This window comes from Pyrgilauda ruficollis, unplaced genomic scaffold (genome assembly GCF_017590135.1).
Source record: "Pyrgilauda ruficollis isolate IOZ18807 unplaced genomic scaffold, ASM1759013v1 scaffold56, whole genome shotgun sequence".
In the NCBI taxonomy this organism is placed as follows: domain Eukaryota; kingdom Metazoa; phylum Chordata; class Aves; order Passeriformes; family Passeridae; genus Pyrgilauda; species Pyrgilauda ruficollis.
The window spans coordinates 4,581,125-4,604,854 of record NW_024527266.1 but is presented as its reverse complement, the minus strand read 5'-3'; the positions used below and the strand labels follow the sequence as shown (position 1 = coordinate 4,604,854).

The 23,730-nt window shown below is 44.2% G+C and overlaps 1 protein-coding gene across 4 annotated transcripts; it reads left to right on the top strand.

The window, feature by feature from the left end:
- Nucleotides 1-770: 770 nt before the first annotated feature.
- On the top strand, nt 771-23,295 carry RANGAP1 (Ran GTPase activating protein 1). 4 transcript variants are annotated; one of them, XM_041481560.1, is made up of 17 exons: nt 772-924; nt 1,458-1,495; nt 3,447-3,586; nt 4,784-4,911; nt 5,837-5,896; nt 6,561-6,740; nt 7,572-7,706; nt 8,882-9,040; nt 9,214-9,327; nt 10,820-10,919; nt 11,642-11,726; nt 12,119-12,263; nt 12,738-12,851; nt 13,171-13,273; nt 14,942-15,030; nt 16,847-16,968; nt 22,212-23,295. In XM_041481560.1, the coding sequence occupies exons 3-17, from the start codon at nt 3,475-3,477 to the stop codon at nt 22,279-22,281; spliced, it is 1,716 nt and encodes a 571-aa protein (XP_041337494.1). In that variant the 5' UTR covers nt 772-924; nt 1,458-1,495; nt 3,447-3,474; the 3' UTR covers nt 22,282-23,295. The 4 variants fall into 4 exon arrangements, with proteins under 4 accessions (XP_041337498.1, XP_041337494.1, XP_041337497.1 ...); XM_041481561.1 differs by lacking the exon at nt 772-924 and adding an exon at nt 1,128-1,254; XM_041481564.1 differs by lacking the exon at nt 16,847-16,968 and having other exon boundaries at nt 771-924.
- The last annotated feature ends 435 nt before the right edge of the window (nt 23,296-23,730 follow it).

Sequence of the window (23,730 nt, the reverse complement as noted above, 5' to 3'; positions counted from 1 at the left end):
TGAAATGGAACCTACATTGGTGCCTGTAGGGTGCAGAGAAGGGACAGAGGCGCTGTGCAAACCCATGCAGCAGCAGGCAGCTCTGTGCCCAGACTCATCCCATGTACTTTTGTTTCCATACTCAGGAAGAAAACGTCACGCAAATGTGCACACAAACCAAGGCTTTTTTCCATCCTGGAGCAGGAATGACTTTGCGCTCCAGGGTGAAAGCGACAGATGACAGTCGTATGCTGTGCCAGAGGAGGTTTAGGGTGGCCATTAGGAAGAACTGAGTCACAGAAAGGGTGATGGGGTATTGGGACGGGCTGCCCAGGGAGGTGGTGTTGTCACCGTCCCTGGAGGTGTTTGAGACTGGATGTGGCACTTAGTGCCATGTTCTCGTTGATAAGGTATTGTTCGTTCATAGGTTGGATTCGATTATCCCAGAGATCTTTTCCAAGCTAACTGATTTTGTGATTCTGTGAAATGCCCTCCTTAGCAGAACGGTCTGCGAGTACAAACTGGAGACTCCATGGACATTATCTAGGCGAGGCTTCACATCAGAAGGTGCTCGTGTCCCACCTGCGGGCCTGCGGCAGCTTCCCCAGCGACACTTCACGGACGGGGGATGTGAGCACGGCCCCGCTCAGGCCGCCGGAGCACCCGGAGCCCAGGGCAGGAACAGGACTACAGCTCCCGGCGTGCCCCGCGGCCGCCGCCGCGCAAGCCCCCGCAGCCCCGCCCACGCCCGGCGTGGCAACACCGGCTGCGGCGCGGCGATGGAGCGCGTCCCTTGACGTCACGACGCAGCAGCCAATCCCGGAGCGGGGAGCAGAACTGCCGGCGTTCAAATCCTCCGCCTCCCCCGCCCGCCCCTCACCCAGCGGCCCCGGCGCGGCGGCGTGAGGCTCCCGCGCCTTCCCCGGCGGCGGCATCCCCGAGCAGGTGAGGGGGGAGGCGGCAGCCGCTGCCGTTAGCGGCCGGCGGCGGGGCCGTGCGTGAGCGGCGGCGATCCCGCGGGCTGACGCGCTCCTCGGCCCCGCCTGCGGGGGGCGCTCCCAGGCGCGGCGGGGTCCCCGCTCGGGCCGCGTCACGCGTGTCCCGCCGCGGGTCCCTGTCCGCGGCTTCGGCCCCGTTGCGTGGGGCGGGGGAAGAGAGGAGCCCTGGGTCACCCCTGGAGCCAGCGGCGCTCGGAGGCTGGCGGGGGCCGGCGGGGCGGGGGCCTCGGGCTGGCGCCCCGCTCCGGCAGGCGCCCCGTTGCTGGGCGAGCAGCAGGTAGCCGGTGTGTTGGCTGTTGGGGTCGGCGCAGTGTGGTAATTAAAGTATTCGTCTGAACTAACTTCTGTGATCCTCAGGGAGCGTCAAGTTTCATACAGCCCTTAAGTGAAAAGGAAACTTGTCGTTAGGCATTTTCAGAGCTTTGTTGTGTTTGCCAAACAGACTGACTCTTCCTTTTTTTTTTTTCCCCCCCTCCAAAGCTTTCTCTGCGGAAGGATTGGCAGTGAGGAGACCCCTGGTAGGTTGACATTTGGGTGTGGCTGACATGTGCTACAAAATGTGCTTCAGGATGTGATGCTGGATTTGTATGTTGAGGTTAGGAGGTAGTCTGTGTGTAAAGTGAAGAATGACAAAGGTGATTCAAGGGAAAGAGAAGCCAGGAGGATGTGAACATCTGTAAGGAAGATGATCATAGTAAAATGGAACTGATTTTTAAGAGTAAAGTTGTTAATTGAACTAGGTGGACAGACTAACTTCTGCAGATTTTAACTTCTGTTCCTGTCTGGTAAAGCCTTCATGGTTTGGAGGATGTCCTCTTTTTCTTCCTTCTCAGTGCTGGATTGGCAGAGGCTGGAAATATCCATGAGTTTGGTATCTGGGTGGTCTGGTAGGAATGGAGTAAGTTATATGGGTTTGATGCCTTAAGTTTTAGCTTTCATATTTTTCAAGTTCTGTACTGCTGCCTTAGTGTGTAACTCTGAACTTCGTATAAAGTGTTAGCAAGTTCTCTTCCCAGGGCAGTTAGACAAAGCAATCCTTTTCCAGCCTGGGAACCAAGGACACTGTTGCAGCTTCAGGCCCAAAAAGTGTAAACAGCAAACTGAGGAGAGCAATCTGGGAGGATGGGACTTCATAACCTGAAGCTGTAATTGGAAAATTAACCCCAATATATAAATGGACCAAAACTTATAAAAGTGTGAAAACTTGTGACAGGGTGTCCATCTTGGGTGGAGCCACGGCCGGGCTCTTGTACTGCCCAAGGAGTATCCTTTGAAGGCCTTTTAATAAATACCTACTTTATTCCTTGAACTCTGTCTAGCCTCTGCTCCAGGTAGCCTCAGTAGGCATCAGGTTTCTTTCTACTGACAGCACCTACTTGAGAGGATAGTTATCCTAGAAAAGTTACGTTCTTCAGCCTTGGAGATCGTCACCCCTTGTTTCCAAAAGAAATATTAAAATTAAAGACCTCTGTAGAGAAGTCATACTCTGAGGAAGCTGGAGGCTTTACAGATGGGTATCAGGAGGAAAATATGGAGCTTTTGTATAGGGAGTATTTTAAAACCAGCACTGTTGACGTCAAGCAGCTACAAGAGTGTGGGCTCACTTCTAATCAGACAGGAGTGGAAGGGAACCAGTTTTCTGTTGTAGGAATGGAACTTCATTCCTTCTGACATCTGAAGTCTAAGTGTGTGGTTTCTAAGCATTGGTTGTGTGTAGCCTTTTATCCCAGCAGAGGCAGTGGGATAAGAAATGTACTCTGTTTATCCTGCTCAGTGGATGGAGGCCAGTTCCTTCAGACAGTGATTAATATTCATTGAATAATGCTATGCAGATGCTACCAGGCATGGTTAGCTTCAAACTTAGGCCTCAAGGGTAGATTCAGTAATTTATTGTAGGTGTAAGATCATCCTGTTTATTTGTGTGGAGCATCTGAAAGGAGCGAGCACCCAGGAAGCTGGGAGAGTTTTGTATGCAGCACACACAATGTTTTCAGCAACTCAGTGCTTCTGGAACTGTGCTGACAAGGGCACTTCTGGGAATATAACCGAAAAGGAAAAGCAACTGTGTTCATTCTAGCTTGCTTTGGCGAGCAGGGGAAGCGTGCAGCACATTTAATTAAAGGATGGATGTTGAAATGAGAGGAATATTGCGTTGTAATTGTTAATCCTGCACAAAGAGTAATGTCTTAATGTGGCCTTAATCCATAGTTTTACCTACTGTTTATTTATGAAGTATATTGTCAGTGTTGGAAGAATCAGCACCATCTGACTGACTGGCTGGCTTTGGAATATTAATCTAGTTTAGCTGTCTTAATTGAGCTCTGGGGAAAAGTAGTAATGACATTGAAAACTCAATTAGGTATCTGAGTAACAAAAACCACATTAGTGTTCAAATAAGTATGGTTATTTGTATAGATTATGTATTGTAGCTAGAGAGTTTTTATGATGACTGTTTCTTTTAATTGACAGTTCTTAACTTTTGGAAAAAAACGGGAAAATGGCATCAGAAGACATCACGAAGCTTGCAGAGTCACTTGCCAAAACCAAAGTGGGTGGTGGACAGTTGAGCTTCAAAGGCCAGAGCCTTAAACTCAACACAGCTGAAGATGGTAAGAGAAAATACCCTTGTGCTTTGAAAGCATCTCCCTGAAGTTGTCAGATCTTGTGGTAAACTTTCTGCTAATCCTGCAGAACGATGTGCCAAATTGTCATAACATACCTGTGATGGCAGGGGTCTGTCAGCTACGGCTGCTTCTGGCAGGGATGTTTCCTGCCCTTCTGGTACCCTGCTTTGACCTGGTGCCCTGGCAGTGCTGCAGCTGCTCTAACTGGGGTTTGGGTGCCTGGTTTGCAGTGGTTGTATTCTTGGTGTTCTCTCTAAGTGCTTTTGACAGTTACTGGGCATTAGAAGTCAGTGCTCCTTTTAAAAACAGCGGTATCACAGCTCTTGGAACAAGACCTGCACAGAGCAGTGGGTGATATGTTAGCCTGCTGCAATAGTTCACTTTCTTTCTGTCTTGTTGCTGTATGTGTGTTTCACAATAAGTCTTACAGTGGCTGCTCATGTAAATACCTGGAGAAAATGTATGTATTAGATCAACATTTCTGCAAGGAAAACAGCATGACTTTCAGAGAGGCTATTTGCTATAGTATATAGCAAATAATAAATATAGCATATATACTATATGTATACTATATAGCTTGTTCTTTTTGCTGATGCTGAAGGTGGAGCTTTTTTACAGATGGATTTAGTCGTTCAAAGGCACTGAACTATGGGAAGGGCCTTGGAGCATGGGAACAATATCAAGTGCCCATTGGCAGGAGAGACTGCAGCTTTCCCCTTTGCCTTGCATAGGATTACTGTAGAGCTAAATTGTTCCACCCTGATGTGTTTGCTGAACCAACATTACTTCTGCCAGTCAGTGGGAGCTTTTTCCTGTTGATGTGACATTAATGCCCATCAACTTTTAACTTCATCTTTCACCTCTCCAGGGACATATACTGTAGCTTTTAAAGCATGTGCTGAATGGCAGAAGAATTTTATTTGGGAAGTAAAGAAACTTACTTTTGCAAATAGGAGGATGACTATCAGAATAGAACAAGAAAAAAAAACTGAGAAGGCAAGGTAGGGAATGGAGAGTGCTCTTTCTGGTGACCTGACACTTCAGCTCTGTTCCCATTGCTGTTTCAGGTGTTGTTCTAACTGTTTTTGCTAGAGGTTGAACAAGTTTTACTGGATCTCAGGGGGTTACTGTGTTAACCAAGACAATGGTTAAAAGACCAACTAGATTATCTGCTTCTTGCAGCTGAAGAAGTGATCAAACAAATTGAGGAATTTGATGGCCTGGAAGCCTTGCGCCTGGAAGGCAACACAGTGGGAGTGGAGGCAGCAAAGGTTATTGCCAAAGCCTTGGAGAAGAAAAGTGAGCTCAAGGTGAGATTCTTAAGTGGGGGGTAGTCAAGGTGAAGAAATAATGTGGAAGTACTGAAGGCCTGTCTAGGCTCTTCCTGCAGAAACCTGCCTTGAGTTACCCCTGAAGCTTGGTTGGTGGCTCTTCCAGGAGGGAGGAGCAATCTTATGAAAATGCAGCATAACTCGGAGACTTTGGGATAATGGGAATACCTTTGGCATCCCTAACTTCCTGTGTAGAAGGCTTCCAATCTTAAAGCTGGGAAGCTGTGAGAGGAAGAGCCTCTGTTGAAGGCAGCATCTGTAAACAAAGCCATGGCAACAAAATACTAAGTTCAAATGAACTTCTCTGAAAAACTGAGTCAAATCTTCTGGAGAGTGCATCTTCAGAGAATGTCTGAGTAGGGAGGAAATAATGGAGGAAATGCAACAGGAGATTCATCTTTGCTCAAGCTATGTTTTCCTACTATTGCTCTAGCCTAATGTTAAAGGGATGCTGTGCTACTGGAGGCACTACACTGTCCCTTGAAGGAGAGTGGTATGAGACATTGATATACATTAATCACCCAAGTGTGGCTTTTCCAGTAAGTTCAGATTGTTGTGCTTCATACCTTAGTAAAATCTGCATTGCTAATGTATTCTTCTTTTCCTGTTGTTTTTTTTTTTTAATAGCAATTTTCTCAGCAAAAAGTAATTCCAGCTTGAACACAAACAAGAATTCTTGTATAATGTTTATAGTGTGAATTTCAGTTACTTTGTCCATTCAAGTGAAGTGATTGTAACACTGGTTCTTGCAGCTCTTTAGTACAATCAAATGACAACCCAAGGGAAGGGAGACAGCATTAAGCTGCCTCCAGTGATATAAAGCATCTTGTATGTGTAAATGTTTGTTACAGCTGAGTTGACCTAAATATTTTAGTGGGTTTTATTTGTATGCTTCTTATTTTAGAGGTGTCATTGGAGTGACATGTTCACAGGAAGGCTAAGGTCTGAGATCCCTCCTGCTTTGGTAAGTAAAAACTAGATCTGAGACTTCTGACTAATATAACCTCTTTTCTCACCTGTCATGCTTTTTGTGGGAAGTCTGTGTTTTGTTCAGAGCTGATCCTTCTCTGTGCTGTTAGCACTAAATGTCTCAGAATAGGTGAGTGGTTCTCTTTTGCTCTTCTTGTATGAGATGGAGAGGAGTTGATTAAAGGTTAAGTGTGAGTCCATGCTGGTGAAGGTGCTCTTCACTGGGAAAAACCATCTTCATGACCCAGCAGATAAAGTGAGAGCTAAGCTTTCTAAAGAAATTGTATGGCTGTGTCTTCTAAGGCATTACAGAGCTCCTCATCTCCTCGAGTCCTGTGAAGCCAGAACACAAGCTCAGCATTGATGGAAACAGTATTTCCTTCAGCAGTGTAGAGCAGGAAATTCACTTTGAAAAGTATTTAACCTAAAGGGATGGGATAATGTCTTGGTAACTGCTTTGTGGTTATCTTTAGCTTAATTTGTGCAACTTCCTCTCTGGATTTAGCGGTGAAGTTTTATTTCCTCATGCAGCTTTGCAGAATGTCTTCAAAGTGGAATTTTTTTTTTGCAGCATCACTGTCATACCTAGCCACTGCAGTGATGCTGTCACTGAAAGTTAATCCATTCCCTCCCTCCCACTGCCATCTGTTTCCTTACAGATCTCTTTGGGGGATGCACTGATTGCTGCTGGAGCCCAGCTGGTGGAGTTGGACCTGAGTGACAATGCCTTTGGGCCAGACGGTGTTCGTGGCTTTGAGGCTCTGCTGAAGAGCCCTGCATGCTACACTCTGCAGGAACTCAAGCTCAATAACTGTGGCATGGGCATTGGTGGTGGCAAGGTAAGCGTTATCTCCTCTTTGGGAATGAAGTTGGAAGCAAACTTTGATTGCCAGCTCCCCTGCTTAAGGCAACTACAAGTATGCCGGGTTCTTCAAGCTTGGTCTTGTCAGGTTTTGAGTATGGACACTTCACAAGCTCTATGAATAGCCTATCTCTCACAGTAAAAAAAAAAAGGGAGTTTGTATAAAAATGGTGTTTTCTCTGCACTTTGGGTGCAGTTGTGTCTGACTCTGTCTTCTTTATACCACCTTCTCTCCTTATCTTGTTTTTCTGGCTATTTTTACACATGGATAATATGTCCCCCAGAGGCTTTTCTTCTCCAGCCTTAATAATCTCAGGGGTCAGTATTATCCTAGTGAGTAAAATTCTCCAGTTCTTCAGTTGTCCTCGGTACACTTTGCTGGACTTGCCCCAGTAAATCCATGTAGGAGCCTGGATACTGTGCTTTTCACAGGATGAATTTCACAGGGCTAAGTAGAGAACGATCTGACCTTCTGTGAGTGCTTTTTCCCAGGGCAGCTCAGTAGAATTCCTTTGCTTCAAGTGAGTATGGGTAGCTCATGGTCAACTTCTTGCCCATATAAGCTTGCCTGATTAGAAGCAAAATGTACTTGATGGCTCAGTGTGTTTTGGTGTTGCAAAATTATCAATTCTTGCCTGAGACCAGTGTGCAAGTGTTGCAGGTAGAGTTTTATTGTATACCCTCTTGTAGAAGCAGGTAAGTGTCAGTGATGCCCAAAGTATTTCTCAAGAGGTGGATCTACAAAGCACAGTAGGATTCCTGTAGAGTGATATGCTGGGGGAGTATAAACTGCTTGTTTTATCTTTAGATATTGGCAGCTGCTCTGAAAGAGTGTCACAGGAAGTCAAGTGCCCAGGGCAAGCCTCTTGCTTTAAAAATATTTGTGGCTGGCAGAAATCGTCTGGAGAATGATGGTGCCACTGCCCTGGCTGAAGCCTTTGGGGTGAGTATCAAACCAGAGCTGCTTTGACAGCAAATTGGAGTAAGGTATGACTCAGTGCACAGAGAGTTTGCCTCAGCTAGAAGGCAGGAGCTGGTGGTCTCTTCACTAAAGTCACAATGTTTCTTGCTGCTAAAACTGGAGTCTTCAACAAGAGGAATTAGAGTTGCTGACTGAGTGTTTTTATGACCTAAATTTCCAAACACATAGCTAGTTGCTGTGTAAAGTAGTTACCTGAGGGAGAAATAGTCATCTCCTGAGTAATTTAATAGTCCTGTTCCTTTTCCTCTCTCTATGCTAATGGTTGTTGACTGGCACTGGGGTGGGTATCCCAGCTTGTTCTCATGAGTGCTGCTTGCTCAGTCATCTGGCAAAAGCAGCCTGGTGTTTTTGCTAGGATCATCTGGTCTGAGCTAGAAATGTTGCCTGGCTTTCTCTAGCTGTCACTGGCCCACTTGCACTTTTGTGGGAGGAAGACAGTTCACTGTGATTGGGGCCACCTAATTCCCTTTTCAGACCTCAACTGTTGCTAGAAGTGACTTCTGAATTACAGTGCATATTGTCAGGTATATTGGCAATGATATTGCAGGTTACAGGTTGACTTTTTTCGTAAAGAACTGCCTAGATGTGATTTTGATTAATCAGTAATCATGACAAAATAAAGATTTTTTTTTTTTAAATATTTGAGTTGTATAACAATGTGATTCATGGAGAATCAAGATGGCACTACCAAAAGGGAGTTAATTACTGCGTTGTGACATGCTGTTTAGTCCATCAACAGTATTTGTACTAGGTTTCTTACATGTTTGCTTCTCAGGTCAGGGCAAAATGTAGATTTTAATTAGAAAATTAAAGTGATGTTGTGTGGTCTATTTCAGTGTTCTTGAACCACAGGAAAAGAACTGTTAAGTTATTTAGAGTAAGCATATAGGACAATACTTGTGTCTCTGAATCAGGGCTTTGTATTTATCTGACACTTGCCATGCATCTGCGATTGCACTTAGTTTTGTTATAGAATTGCTGGTCAATAATTCATTGTAGAAGAACAGTGGAGTTTTGAAACTCAAAACAATTTTATGTAAATCCTAAGAGTGGAGCAGCATATTCTTGAGCTGAAGTTCAATTGAAGCTGAATGCTTTCTAAAAGCTTTTTTTTTTTTGTCTCCGTCCTTTCCCAGATCATTGGGACTCTAGAAGAGGTTCATATGCCACAGAATGGAATCAACCATCCTGGCATAACAGCACTGGCACAGGCCTTTGCTATCAACCCACTGCTTAAGGTTATAAACTTGAATGACAACACCTTCACAGAGAAAGGAGCTGTGGCCATGGCAGACGTGAGTTGTTTTAAGCAGTTGTTTTGGGTTTTCTCTCAAGTCTAGTTGGCATTAGCACCTTTGGGTTGGTGGAACCATGTCATGTTGCAATAGGAAGGATGACATTCCAGAAGTAATAGGATGCTCACTTACTTGCATGATCACTTTCAAATCTGTGCTGTCTTGCTCTGCAGACTCTGAAGGCACTTCGTCAGATTGAAGTGATCAATTTTGGGGACTGCCTGGTGCGTTCCAAGGGTGCTGTTGCTATTGCTGATGCTGTTAAAGAAGGGCTTCATAAATTAAAGGTATGTCTGCTTGCTGTTCAGCTCTTTGGAAAAATGCCACGTTTTCCATTTCATGTTTTCCTGTTTGTTCTCCTACTGCTACTGATTACTTTAAGATAGAATTCAGTCCCATGCAGGCTCTGTGCTCACAACTGAATCCAACAAGCTGTGCTATAGGTCAGTGGCATCCCACCATCCAGTGAGGGCTGTGCTCTGTGGAGGTGTACCAGTGACCTGTTTAGTCTTTGCTTGATGTTTTTGCAGCTGTTGGCTTAACTCAGCAAGTGCTACTCAAGAAATCTGATAATGGAAGTACCTGCAGTTAGAACTTTCCAGAGCTTCAAGAGTGGGGGCTGACATGAAGGGGACTTCATGAGCAGCTTGTCTTTTCAGCATTTCATAGCTCATACAGTTAATGCTTTTTCTCTGTTAGAACATCAGTCAAGGGTCTGAGTATTTTTAGTTTTTTGGCAATACCATAGCCTCCTACATCAGTGTTTGCACAGGACTTGAATCTGACGACATTCTGGATAGGCTGAAGTCAAATTGATGACATAAGCAAGCTAGGATCTTTAGAAACACCTGCCATGAGTCATAACTACCCTGAGACAGATGCTGAATGTGTGATTCCTAATCTTGCAGTCAGAGACAAAAATTAACCTAATACCTATTTGTGTGTATGAACCTGGTATAGAAAGGAGTAGGTTCTTTGTGGTGTGTGATCCCTTGCTTGGGCTTCTGCTGATTCTGCTGGAACTTGTCTGAATCTCCCAAGCAAACTTAAGCTATGGGATATTGAGATGAACAGACAGAAGTTGTAATTTTTTTCCAGAGCAGAAATGGTTAAGGGAAGGTAGCATGAAGCAATTGCTGCTGATTCATTCTGTTCAAGGACTGCTTCCCTTCTCCTGTTAATATTCAATCCCTTCTCAGGAAGGGTTTGATTGAGCACAGTGTGGAATATGGTGGGGGATGGTGTCTGGCTGTTGAATTACTTTACTCTTACTAGTCCACATGGTTTCTCTGCTGGCTGGGTCTGTCAGAAGTAATACCACTCATGGCTGCTTTTTTTTTGAAGGCCTTAACTTGCAACTGAGGTGCCAAAGGAAATGTGCAATCTGTTTAGTACAGTAGCTGCCCTTCTTCTGTTAGACTTACCAGAGTGGGAGTTTTGGAGTGCTCTTGAGCCCCTTGATAAGTGAAGATCTCCAGTCAGCTGACTGCTAAGGACTGAAATGTCTGCTACCTTTTAGGTGAGCAGTGATTTGTAGGTATTTTAAAATTGCCATCTTTAATAGTGCTGCCCTTAACCACCAGTATGTTTCAAAATTCCCCTTTCAAGTATATGAGGTAGAAGTATATCAGGCTTTATTTTCAATTAATAACACTTTTTTTTTGCTAGGAGCCTCTTCAAATGGAAGTCTTTCCAGGACACTTGTGAGGACATGAAATTTATGGATATGATAGATCTTAATAGGAATTCTGCAGACAAAATGTTCTTCTGCATTTTTAGGAACTGAATTTGTCTTTCTGTGAGATCAAGCGAGATGCTGCTCTGACTGTTGCTGAAGCTATTGAAGATAAGGCAGAGTTGGAGAAGTTGGATCTCAATGGTATGTAGGTTTGCTAGATCAAAGTATGTATAGTTTGATTCCAATGAGAAACACTAGGAAGAATGTGGACAGATCCATATGTTCTGTTCTTGCAATTGTCAGCATATGAAAAACAGTACTCAGTAGCTGAACTTGCGTGACCTTGGGACAGGAAATGGTTAGATCCTGAAAGTTTTCTTGAACCATGAACTGAGTTAATTGGGAAGCATTTTTGGTACACCTGATAAGGTGCAGAGGTTAAGCTGATACCTATACCTGTTTTCAGTAAAACTCTTAATTATTCAGTTCTATCTCAGATATTTCATACAGATAAACAAAAACCTTTTTGTGTAGCTCTGCAGAAGAGTGTGAGAACTTTGACTTTGTTGGCTTTTTCTGTTCATACCTTGGGTCACTGCATTTCACTGCTGCTGTGCTGTGTGTCCTTGTTTTAGAATCACTAAGAACAAGAGCTATTTCGAGAAGTAAGAGCAAGTCTCTCAAACTCTGAAGCATTAGGGGATTTTCATCTCCAACCATTGTGTAATGCTGCTGAAATTCATTTAACAACTGTTTGATTCTGTCTGATAAGTGCAGTTTGTGTTGCTGCCTCTAAGGTGTTGTGCAAAAATGGCATGTGTTTGATTTCAGAAACAAGAGATAGACAAGAAAGTACAGCTAAGTCCTCAAGAACAAACTTGTGTGCATCTGTCAAGTCCACTCTGTTTCCTCTGTCAACCTAGGTAACTGTCTGGGAGAAGAGGTGTGTGAGCAGCTCCATGAGATCCTCGAAGGCTTCAATATGGCATCAGTGCTAGGATCTTTGAGGTAGGCATGGTACCAGAGTTTAAATCAGATGTTTTCTGGCAATTTATTCTACACTTTCATTGACCTATCTCATCTTAAAATAAGAACTCTCTCATTGGTGGTGGATGTTGTTCTGAGTGTGGAGCACAGCCAAGGATGTGACTTAAACTTGTCTTGTTTTCCTTGATGGACTTACCTCAGCATAAGTAACTGATTGTATTTGTTGATCTTTTCTTGCTGTTCTCAGCTGGGTGACTGATGTCTGAGTGTCCTCTTAGTATGTTGTAGGTGGGATGTGCTTCTTGCAGTAGGACTTTGAGGAGAGGCTGCTCTTTTGCTCTTGAAAAATTGAGTTCCAATGTACGGGAGTTCCAGGTGTGTAATTAATGGAATGTGTAACATTCTAACCTTAGTGATGATGAAGGGGAGGAGGATGACGATGAGGAGGAGGAAGATGAAGATGAGGAGGAGGAAGAGGAGGAGGAACAGCAACAGCTGAAGGAGAGAGGAGCGGAAGAACAGGAATCACTGACTCCTAAGAAGATAATTGATTCACAGGTAAGCTTTCTGCCAGATGGATTTTGGTTTCATCAGCTAGAGAAGAGTAAAGGAGGAAATGAGATTGTGGAATCTGAACTTGAAGTGCTGACAGGCAGTCACATTCCTGCATGGGCTGGCACTTTTGTACCACCATTCAGGAGATCAAATGGATTGGTTGAAAAATGTGTTTGGTTAAAGTGGGCATGTTGTACACGTGTGTGGAGGGAAAGGCTGAGTAGTGGTTGTAGCAGCACATGGGTAGCAAAAGTCTTCCATGTTCAGAAGTGGTGGGTTCCTTGTATGTGCAGTGCCGTGCCCTCGTGCTGGCTGATCCTGGCCACTTCAGCCTGGGCTTGGCTCAGCCTCAGGCTGTTTTCAGACAGAACAGGTTCTGGCCTGGTATAGCTGTGCCCTGAGCTGTCCCATCTGCTTTTGCTGAACCAATTGACTTACTTCCAAGAATAAAGTTGAGATGGATTCCACCTGTTTCAGGCTTCGACTCCAGTGCCATCTCCTCCTGTGGATGTTGCCACATTCCTTGCTTTCCCATCACCAGAGAAGCTGCTGCGACTAGGACCCAAGTGCTCTGTGCTGATAGCTCAGCAGGTAGGTGAGCTGGTTCTTGTCTGGGCTTGATTTTTCTCTCAAAATTAATTGGCAGAGGTGATAACTTGTCCTAAATTTGCATCTTTTCTCCAGTGATCCCAAAGAACCTTATGGAAGCAGATGATGCAGCTAATGCTTAAACTGGCATCAGAGCTTCTACATAAAATAACTGTGTTTGTGCTGCTTGTGCCTTGTGATATGGCCAAGGCAAAGCTGATGTCAGTCAGCTGAAGACTAATTCTTTGCACAGCCCTAGCAGAGACCCATGTGGTGTAGCTGTCTAGCAGTTAACTGATCTCTCTTTTTTTTTCTCTTTCAGACAGATACATCTGATGTAGAGAAAGTAGTTGCAACCCTCCTAAGGATATCCTCAGTCTTCAAAGACGAGGCCCCAGTGAAAACAGCAGTGCATGAAACAACAGGTGATTGGGCCTTTCTTCACTTTGTGTTCAGTGCCATAGACACCACTGCAAGGGGGACAAGGCCCCTGTGAGCCAGTTCACTGGGCCTTTTTGTCCCTGGCAGATAAGAGTGCCAAGCTGTGCTCTGCTGTTGTGTAGAGTGGAAGATTAATTTTGAACCAGGCCAAAGCCTGTCTCTGTTGTAGTGGCCCAAAGCTGCCTTTACTGCTGCATCTCCTTGATGCTGGGCTGTCCATAGCCAGTAGTTCTGTGTTCTAAGGCCAGCTACCTTTCCACTTTCCAAGGCTGTTTATTTAAAAAGTGGTTTGCAGGAAGTAGCCTCCCTAGTGTAGTGTTATGAGGTTGTAAAGAGAGACCTCCTAGTTGATGTCTCTTATCTTTAATTTCTTCAGGAAGCAGAGATTTCCAGCATGGGGCAAGACAGAAACCAATGTTCAAAGAAGGGACCATTTCTCACACTATATTGGAGTAGTAGTTTAAGTTAGCTCTGATTAGTGTGTGGACTACTAGTATATCCCTTCATGGTTTTGCTTGGAAATAGGTATTTCCAAACAATCCTGGGCATCTGACCACTGTCTTTCATATTTTTTGAATCCCCCAGCAGTTCAGTTCTCCCACACATGAGCTACCCATCATTATTGTGTAAAAGAATTGGATCAATTATTTTGAAGACCACTTAAAGTGGTGTACTGTGCTTTTCCCTAGTTTGGACTTTATAGATGTGGTGAAACTGTTGTTTTACAAACTGTAACACAGTAGCTCTTGCAGTTGGTTATGGGTTGAATCAGTGAAAAAGTCATTTGGCACCTCACTGAGCTAGTGCACCTTGGCTCATGCCTGTTATGAGTTGTCTCCAGTAAAAAATGGAACAAAGGATATTACTGTTGTCCCGAGTGTGTTTGTTAACATGTTTGTCTTTATTCCTGCTTCTTCAGGAAAGGTAGAACCTGGCAGTTACTTTCCTTCCATAAAAGCAGCCATCAGCTGACAGTGAGGGCCCTGGTTAATGTCTGGCACTGTTCTACAGCCACTCTAGTGAATTCTGCCCGTTCTAAGAAAACAGAATTGTCAGAGGTCAAAAATGTGTTGCCTTGCCACCTTGTGTACATGAGAGGTTAAAGCATTGGTTTGCCCATTGTTTGTGGCATAGTATTGGTCCTGAGGGAGCCCAGAAAACAGCTGACAAACTTTCTCATTGTGTTCTCTCATTCGTTGTGGTTTCTTTTAAAAGGTGAATTGTTGCTGGCCTTTAAGAAGTCAAGCTCTGCCTCTTGATGAGCTCTAGCTCATCTGCTCGTTTGTATGCATGTTTATATGCATGTATACTCATAGCATGCATGCTGAAATGCCCTGAGCAGAGCATCTGGCTGGTGGTTCATAGGACTGGGGTGTATTGCATCTGAAGCTTGGCAGTGTGGGAATTCTCACGTGGGCTTTGTGTGTTTTGCTGGATGTTTTAAATTTTGGTTTTTTCTCCTTTATACTTAAGGGGTTTTACCTGTCTTAATATTTCAGAGCTTATAGCTACAAAGACAAATGAAATCTTAACAGATACTGTATCACAAAACTCATTTAACAGCTGAGTTTCTGTATGATCCATTTTAATCTTTCAATCCATAAATGTCCTTTTTCTGTGTTCATTACACTAATGTGATTATCTCTTTTTAGATGCCTTGATGAAAAAAGCCTTCAGTTCTGCCACATTTAATTCAGATGCATTCATCTCAAACCTCTTGGTCCACATGGGACTACTTAAGGTGAGGAAGCAGGAAAGAGTTAAGTCATGTTCTGTTTAGGCTGTTGAAGGCCAGACTGGCAGGATTTTGGGTAATTATGTTGCCATGGAAGCAGCTGGGTGCCTGTGCATGCCTGATGCCCAGGGACAATGGAAGTCTGCAGGTCCAGCAGAAACTGCAAGTTACAAGGTTGCATTAGGATGAAGGATGTGTCGCCTTTTTGTGCATCTCCTGCTCAATGTGCTCTGTATTCTCAGTCATTCCCTGAAGGTAGGGAGGCTCAGCCAGGGCAGTAATGCTCCTGCTGGGCTATGGTGCCTATAAAAGCCATGTCAATGTTATTAGTTATTGGGGTCCTTTAGGGCATTTCTTGAGAGCATGTCTCAAAAATATGTATCATCTACTCGTGCCAGATCAATGGCATTCCACTTCATGCTTTGAAGACTCTTTGCCAAATGCTAGTGTTAAGTGATTAGTTGCAAGGAATAGACTTACTGTGAGAAGATGGAGGGTCAGTAGGAAGCCGGTGATTTTCATAGAATTAGTAGCTTTATTTTCAGTGAGGTGACTGAAAATAAAGCTACTGATGGTGACTGTGGAATGATTCTCTGCAAAGCCTTTAACACCTTTGCCTGCTTGTGCTACAAGGGTTAGTTTCTCACTGCCTCAAGACCTGGAAGCTGAGAATATAAACTTGGACTAAGACAATTCCAAACTACAGAAATGCCATAATCTGTTATAGCAGCCTGCAATTAAACAGGTTTAAGTCTTCTGGTAGTATTCAACTTGGCATTCAGACCCTTGTCGACATGCATGGATATGACTTAATTTCCTAAAAATCAGTTTTGCCTCTCCCTGTATTCTTTGTATACTGGACCAGCACTGAGCACTTCCCAGAAAGGTCAATGGAGCCCAAGGTGACATTTGGTTCTGCAGAATGCCTGTTTTGAGGACTGCCACCTACCTCTTGCCCATATGGAAAACAGCAAAATGCATGAGGCACAAAGCACAAACCTGGGCTTTTGAAGAATTCTTTCAAGCCAGGAAGTGGCACTGGTGATAAAGCCCAGGAAGATCAGCTTGCTGATTCACATCTGTGATGTGCCTAATTCATCCCCAGTCCCCTGCATGTGGAGAAGGTGCATACTCCATTTTCAGTCCTGTGTAGCTGGAAGCATCCAAGCAACAGATATTCTTAATACTTGGAACTCCCAGGTCATACAGCAGGAACACAGGTCTGGGTCCTGACTGCAGAATGAGAGTTTTGTTGAAATGCCAGTAGAGAAATAAATGAAAATAATGTAAGAACACGTGGGGTATCATTACATTAGGAGTAAGAATAACTTATGCATCATGTAAGCAAGGGGGTGACTGTTTGCCTTATCTTGTACATAGCTGTGGGACCAGGTCTGGGAACCCTGCATCAGGTGCTGGAGGGAGCCTGTCAAAGAGCTGCAGGTAGTATAAAAATGAGCTACAGAATAATACAATTAAAATTAAGGCAGCTGAATTTTTTGCAGACTGAGGTCTGGTAAAATTCCTCAGGAGAACACTGACACAGCCTCTGGGAAGATTTGGCTGTTTCACTTGCAGATTCACTACTTCCCTTTCCCTATTAGTACTACTGTCACTTGATAAGTACTAGAATGTTCTTGATACATTTCAGGTGCTGGGAGGCTATGGAATTGGCTACCTTTGTCTTGTACTTGATCTGACCAGCTTTGTCCTGCAGTGTGTTGGGAGCACTTCATTCAGCAGAGGATTCTTTGTCTGGGAATTACAGTGGGTTAAATCAAATCCCAGTTGCCTGATGTGTGATTTCTTGTCCATTTCTCAGAGTGAAGAGAAGATCAAAACTGTACCAAGCCTCTATGGTATTCTTATGACCTTGAACCATATGGTCCAGCAGGATTATTTCCCTAAATCCCTGGCCCCAGTTCTCTCAGCTTTTGTTACAAAGTGAGTATTGTATTTGCCATGCAGTCTTCTCTGTGGGAGCTTGTGCAACTGTTTGAGGGTTAATAGCTACGTGTAAGCTGCTGTGAAGGGCCCCTAAATGTCTGTTCTGAAACATTAATAGCTTAATGGGCCTCTATTTTATCTTATTTACTGCAGTATGTGAGGTTCAGAGTTAAAAATCCTAAAGAGTGAAAAGTGGGAAGTTGGCTCTGCAAGGAAGTGGCTCTGAAGGAGAGACTGCTAATGCCTCTCACAGAAGAGCTGTTTTGAGCTTAAGGAAACCTGCTGGGTTTCTGGCCACTGCATGAGTGAGCTGTGGATACACTGGATCTAACTATGCCCTCCAAGTCCTCCTTGAGAGTTAAGAGGGTCAGCAGAGCTCTGCCAGAGTTCTCATGCTGTGTGACACTGAACACCAGCAGATGAAAACTGCAAAACACAAAGACTGAATTTGTTTTCAATGGTGGAACTTCTTACTGTGACAGCAACAAAGTTAGTGATTTCTCTGAGAACTGAATGGGGAGCATAAGTACTGAAGAAGCTGCTTTTACTGACTGCCTGTACTGAATGCTGTGACTTCCACAACAGGTATAGAGCCAACCCCTGTCCCCACCAGCTTTCGCTTTTTAATGCCTTAAATGGCTATGGAAACCATATCTCTCCTGAATTAAATCAGTGTCAACTTTAGCATAGATGAGATTTGGGGGAAAAACACCCACCAAATAGATTTGCAATAGGATTGCATACTGCAGTTCAACAGTCTGAGGGGAAGCAGTCCAAACTTGTCACTCCAGGTGAAACAGCAGAGGCCTGAAATCTCTTTGGAGCTTGGTGGCTGCCTCAGCATGGATCATGTGCTGTGCAGGGTGAGAGCAGCTTTTTAGCAGGTTCCAGAATGAGGCTTAAGCCTTCCTGAATTTCATGATATATGGATTGGCAGCAGCTGCTTAGGATGCCTTGCTGGTGAAAGGTGGAGGCATCAGATAATTGTGGTCAATATGAAATGTAGACAGTAGGAATGCAGTCAAATACTGCTTGTCTGTCTTGGTTCTACTGGGCTTGGATGCTGGCCAGTTCTGATGGGGGAAAAGAATTTTTCCAAGCATTGGTGTGGCTGAAGCTGTCAAAACTGATATGGACACAAACCACTGCTGCATAAACACCAACCATGCTAATGTCAGTTTTGGGAAATAAAGCATCTTGTTTACACATGTGCAAATGCTAGCTGGAGGCCCTTCTTGTGGAACACTTTTCCTGCTGCCTCCTCTCTTTGTGTTGATCAGGTTAAGGCACTTACAAGCCAGTGACCGTGTGCTTTACCAACTGAACAAATATACCTCCAACTCAATCATTATAGGTTTAAGCAAGAAAATCACTGAATTTCTGCTGTTTCCTGCACTGCTACCTTACTCTTGCTTATTGATCAAGCCCCAGACCTCAAAATGGAATTTAAATTGCTGGAAGCTGAGAAGAGAGGAGAAAGACTTTGGTTCAGGGCATTTGACTGTCCTAATTGTTTATGTCAGGTGGCAATGCCCAGAGTAGCCTCTTAATTCTAAGTGTCCTAACAAATTTTGCTCAGAAAAGGCACTTGTCTCCCCTCTTCCTGTACATGTGCATGTAGGCTTTTCCTAATAAATGCTTTTAAGCTGTAGCTGATGCTGTATATGACCAAATAAAGAGTAAAATTTTGGTCTTTGTGAATTCATCATCAACAACCCTATTGAAGCCAGAGCCAGCATTTCACTACAAGAACAAGAAGGGAGAGTCTCTTGGTGGAAGTATGAGGCTGTTCATAGGCTCTGTAGAAGCTGGGAGCCTCTCTTAGTGGAAGGTGGATCTTCCTGCCTTCCTGTACTGTATGCCAGTGTTAATCCAAGCCTCCACTGGCCCTGGTGCTATGAAATGCTTGGAGCTGAAGTTTTCTGCTTTACAGACTTGTTGCAAGCTGTGCTTTTAGAGGGAAGCTTTTGTCCTGTGCTGCATAATGAAGTCCACACTAGAGACAAGCAATCTGTCTCTTATGTGAACATAGGCCTTTCTTGCAATGCTTTCCCTTTAGGGAACAAGGACAACAGCTCTTAACTCTGTGTCTGGGTAAATGTAAGCAGTTCAAGAACCCCACAGCCCAGTGTGGTTTCACCCAGCTGCCACCAAAGCCCTCACAGCCATTTACTCTCACCCCAGTGGGATGGGGAAGAGCAGGGGAAGACTGAAAGTGAGCAAACTTGGGGATTGACATGAAGCTGGGTTAATAGGTAAAGCAAAAGCTGTATCTGCAAGTAAAGCAAAATGAAGAATTAATTTATCACTTCCATCATCTGCAGGAAAGCTCCATCATAGCTAGCTTCTTCCTTCTGCTTTACCTGATAAGCATGATGCCATGTGCTATGGACTATCCCTTTGGACAGCTGGGGTCAGCTGTCCTGGCTGTGTCCCCTCTGGATTCTTGTGCCCCCCTCCCCAGGCCTACTTGCTGCTGGGGTGGGGTGAGAAACAAAGTGCCTTGATGCTCCTTGAGCCCTGCTCAGCAGTAACTGAAACATCCCTGTGTTAGCAGCACTGCTTCCAGCACAAATCCAAAACACAGCCCCTCCTGTGAAGAAAATTATCCCAGCCAAAACCAACACACAGCTTCTCAATTAACCTCTATCCCTTATCTCTTCTTGGAATTAAGTCAGAGTATAATTGCAAACCTGAAGTTAAACCTCTACCTGGTTAACCTAGTAATATTCAGAACTTCATCTGGCCTCTGTTTCTGCAACAAATCTAATCCCATTCTGTCAAACTATGATTCCTTGATTCCTTCATTTGCAGAAAACTAATATGCATTTTTGTGGTATTTTTATGGTTTTTTTTTCCTTTTGGTTTGCAGTTAGCTCTTCTGGGCTTTTAGAGCTGTAAAATTCTTGTAGCTGCCTAGGCCAGAGCTCTGCTGTCTTTCACTGCAAGGAGGCTTCTGGAACAGGCATTTACCTCCTTCCTTTTGTGACTTTGTTGTTGTAGGCAGTGTTCTCTAGTCACTAATAATTACAGAATTTTGGATACAGACTGTAAACAGCATCCATCTTAACTCTGCTTGCTGTCAAGCCTTATTTGGGTTTTTTGGACGCAAGAGGGTGCTGTGAATCCACATGTGCTTTCCCATCATTTTTTAGGTGGAAATACTGAAAGTATGTGGATGTCTGCCTGCCCACTTGTGACTTGCTGGAGGTGGTGGGATTTGTCTTTGCTTGGTTTTTTTTGGTTTTGTTTTTTATATTGCTCTTTGCTGTTGAATTGCATCACATACTGGTCTCTTCCAACAATCTGTAGCAGAGAGGGCCAGGCAGGTAACTCCACAGCAAATAAGGGGATTTTATTGCTAGAGGAGGCTTAGTGTCAGGAGAGGGGGCTGAGGGATCTGTGATCAACATCAGTGGTCCAGGTTCTCTATTTCCAAAAATGGGCAGCTGCCTGGATGGAAGCAGCTCCCTCATGGCAAACAGGACTGGGTCTTCCAAAGATGAAATGTGTCTCCCAGCCACTGTGAAGATCAACTGCAAGCTGTAATTCTGTGACACTGTGTTCAATATGGGGCACTGAATGGCTCTTGGGGGGATGAAATGGTTGAGTCTTCTCCAGGATGTGTTTCTGTTAAATGGCAGCAGCCATGGAGTGAGGCACCAAACAACCTCTGCAGCTACTGGTCGTGTGCTCTACACCTGGAGGTGAACTCCTTGCTCCTCCCTAGATACTCCACTCTTTATATCAGCTCACCTTTTCCCCTAGATTGAGTAGGCTTCACAGCTGTTCATTGTTAAAGGTTATTGTGCTGCAGTGACGGGGGGAGAGGTAAAATTTTAATGATTACTATTCTCAGAACAGTGGAAAGCATCGGATTAAAATACTTTGGAGGAAGTTCCCTAATGGATGGATTGAGACCGGTAAAAGTTTCAGTGATGCTGAGCCAGCAATTAGCCTGCAGAAACAGAAATATACATTACTGGGACACAATGGAAATGTTACAGAAATTTAGGCTCGTGTTAACCCTGCTGTGAGTGTATTTCCATGGTTTAATTTCAGGGAGCAGATTATTCTGTGTAAATCTGATTTCGCTATTGCAGCCTCTGTCTTGGGCCCTTCCAGGTGACGTTCTGCATGTTCTGTGGGCTGTTTGTAAGGCACCCTGAAAGGTGGCCCTGTTGCTTTTTTCCCAACCTGGAAATGAAACTCGAGATAATTTTAGTAAGGAGGTAATACAAAAGGTGATCTTTATTTGAAGACCTGCAGAAGCAGTTATGGAAAGATGTCCCCAGAAGTCCACCCCCATCAGGGGTGAGTACATTTTATAGGTTTTAGGAAATTAGCATAATTGATAAGAAGCACCAATTAGAAGAACAAATGGTGATGCAATTCCCCACCAGGTCAAGCCCCTTCTCTGGAGCCCCCTCCTTTAGCACTAGTTGTGCTTTTTCCATGAAATGTATCTTGAAGAGTTGTTCTCAGCCTTGGTAAGAACCAGTAAGAACCAAGACAGCATGGAGGCTTGGAGCTCTGGAATTTTTTTGTCTTTCTGCTTAAGGAAAGGCCATGCAAAAGTACTGGGAAAACTGGTCGTTCATACAATAGACCACAGAGCTGCAAATACATGTGTGAAGAATACAGAAAATATAGAAAAAAAAGGCAAAACATAAACAGCATCAGCCCAGCAAAGCCTGTCAGGTGTTACTTGACCTCAGGGAAGTGTAACAGGAGGTTATGCTGCCTCTTTTAAAGACTTTAAAAATCCTGAGACCAAAGTCACCATCTGATTATAGCTAGCAGATGACTTGGTGAAAAAAGATTAGAGTGCTCACAGGATCATCTCCTGTGTTTTGGGGCTCTAAACAGTGAAACTTTATGGGAAAAACCCATTGCCAGAAGAGAGGGAAGGGTGTTTCCACATCCATCACGCTACCCAAAATGAGACACTGGGCTGCAGAGATAAAAGTCAGTAGCAGATTGTTTATAGTTAGGGAAATAAATGTTCTGATTCTTGGCCACTGTCTTCCTGACTTGGACTATCAGGAGAGAGAGTTTTCTACAGCAGGCTCTGAATGGGAAGCAGTGACCTGGGCAGCAGTGATGGAATGGTATTGGAAAAGATAACAGGGCATACACACCTAATGCATTGGAAACAGTGTTTATTTGCTTAGTCAAAGCAGACACAAAGCCATTCTTAAATTCAGTGTTTTAAATCTCTCTCTCCCTTCTTTCCACAGACCCAACCGTGCCCTTGACTCCTGTTCGTTTGCTCGCCACATGCTCTTACAGACCCTCCACCAGCTGTAGGAGACAAGAGATGAGCCCTTCCTTCCCCACAGGACTGTCAGCAGCAGAGAACTCGGAGCTGCATTCTGGGAGAGGATCCCAGAGCCCATACAGACATGCTGTCCTTTTTTTTCCCCTGTAGGAAATCTGTCCTTCCTTCTGCTTTCATAAACTCGAACAAATCCTGCTGAACTGTCTTCCTATTCCTCTTGAAGTGATTCCCTGGTCTGTAGGGCAGGTGCTTACGCTAAAATAAGTCTGTACTGCTGTGAGCTCAGCATGAATTGAAGAGTTCTCCATTTTGGTTGCATTGGCAAGGGTGCCAAGACTAACACAGGGCCCAGAAGAGTCCTCATCTGGATCAACCCAGTTTGGCATTTACTTTTATTGGACTTTGACTCCTGCCTTATAGCATTTAGCACTGTGCCAGAGGGAGCTGTGCTGCTGCTGCTGCCCTTCTCTTGGGCCAGGGGGGTGAGGTGTGATCCCCTTTGGTTCTTCTTTCAAGTCTGTTGTCAAAGGCAGTGTGTGGCTGATTTTTATTTTAATGTACTTTTCCCCTTCTGCTGTGGCTTGGAATATTTGTGTAGTGTGGCTGATCCTGGTGGCCATTGCTTAGGGGAGTGAACATATTTTATTGTAAATTTTTTTTGCCATTGCCTGTGTCATTTATTCTTCCTGCCCTTTTCCTTCTCACCCTAATTAAATAGGCTTGGTTTGGAAATTAATACAATCCATGAAATTCCTGTGGAATGTGTCCTTTTCTCTTCCCTTTGACAAAACACTGGACCTGTGTGCACTGTTCACATGTTTGAAAGCCAAGCACATGTAAAAATATGTAGAGAGAAGGTGCTTTTCTCTTGCACTGAACAAGTAGCAGCAGATGCCACTAAATCTGTCTGGAGGATTGTCCATGTGCCCATACATGCCTTTGAACCACCATGACATTCCTCCACACAACTTAAAAATGTTTATGTCGATTGCCTGAAATGTTATGTAAATAAAAAATTAACTCCACATCATTTATAAAACCTACACTGGGATTTGGAAGCCTGTTTTGCAGCTTTATGTGATTGCAGAGTTTGCAGTGGAACACAAAATGGGACTGGAATGGAGCCTGGTTTGTGTGAGGAGAGAGGCACCAGTGAAGTGACCAGCCAAGCTCTTGAGTCACAAACCTTGTTTCTGCAGCGCCCCATCTCTGCTTGGTGGTCTCCTGCTCCTGTCCAAACAGGAAAGTGGCAGAGGAGCACGTTTCCCTCCAGGCATCTTTGAATTCCTAGCACAGTCTAAATAGGAAAAGCAGTGCCAACACTTATTAGCAGTAGGCTGTTACTCAGCTGTAAGTAGTGTGAGGCAAACATTGAACTTGTTACTGTCCCACATTCCCAGGATGAGGTAAATTTAAGCACTTCATCTCACTGGGTAAAAAACTAGGCAGGCATTCACAGGAATATTCACAGGAACCTG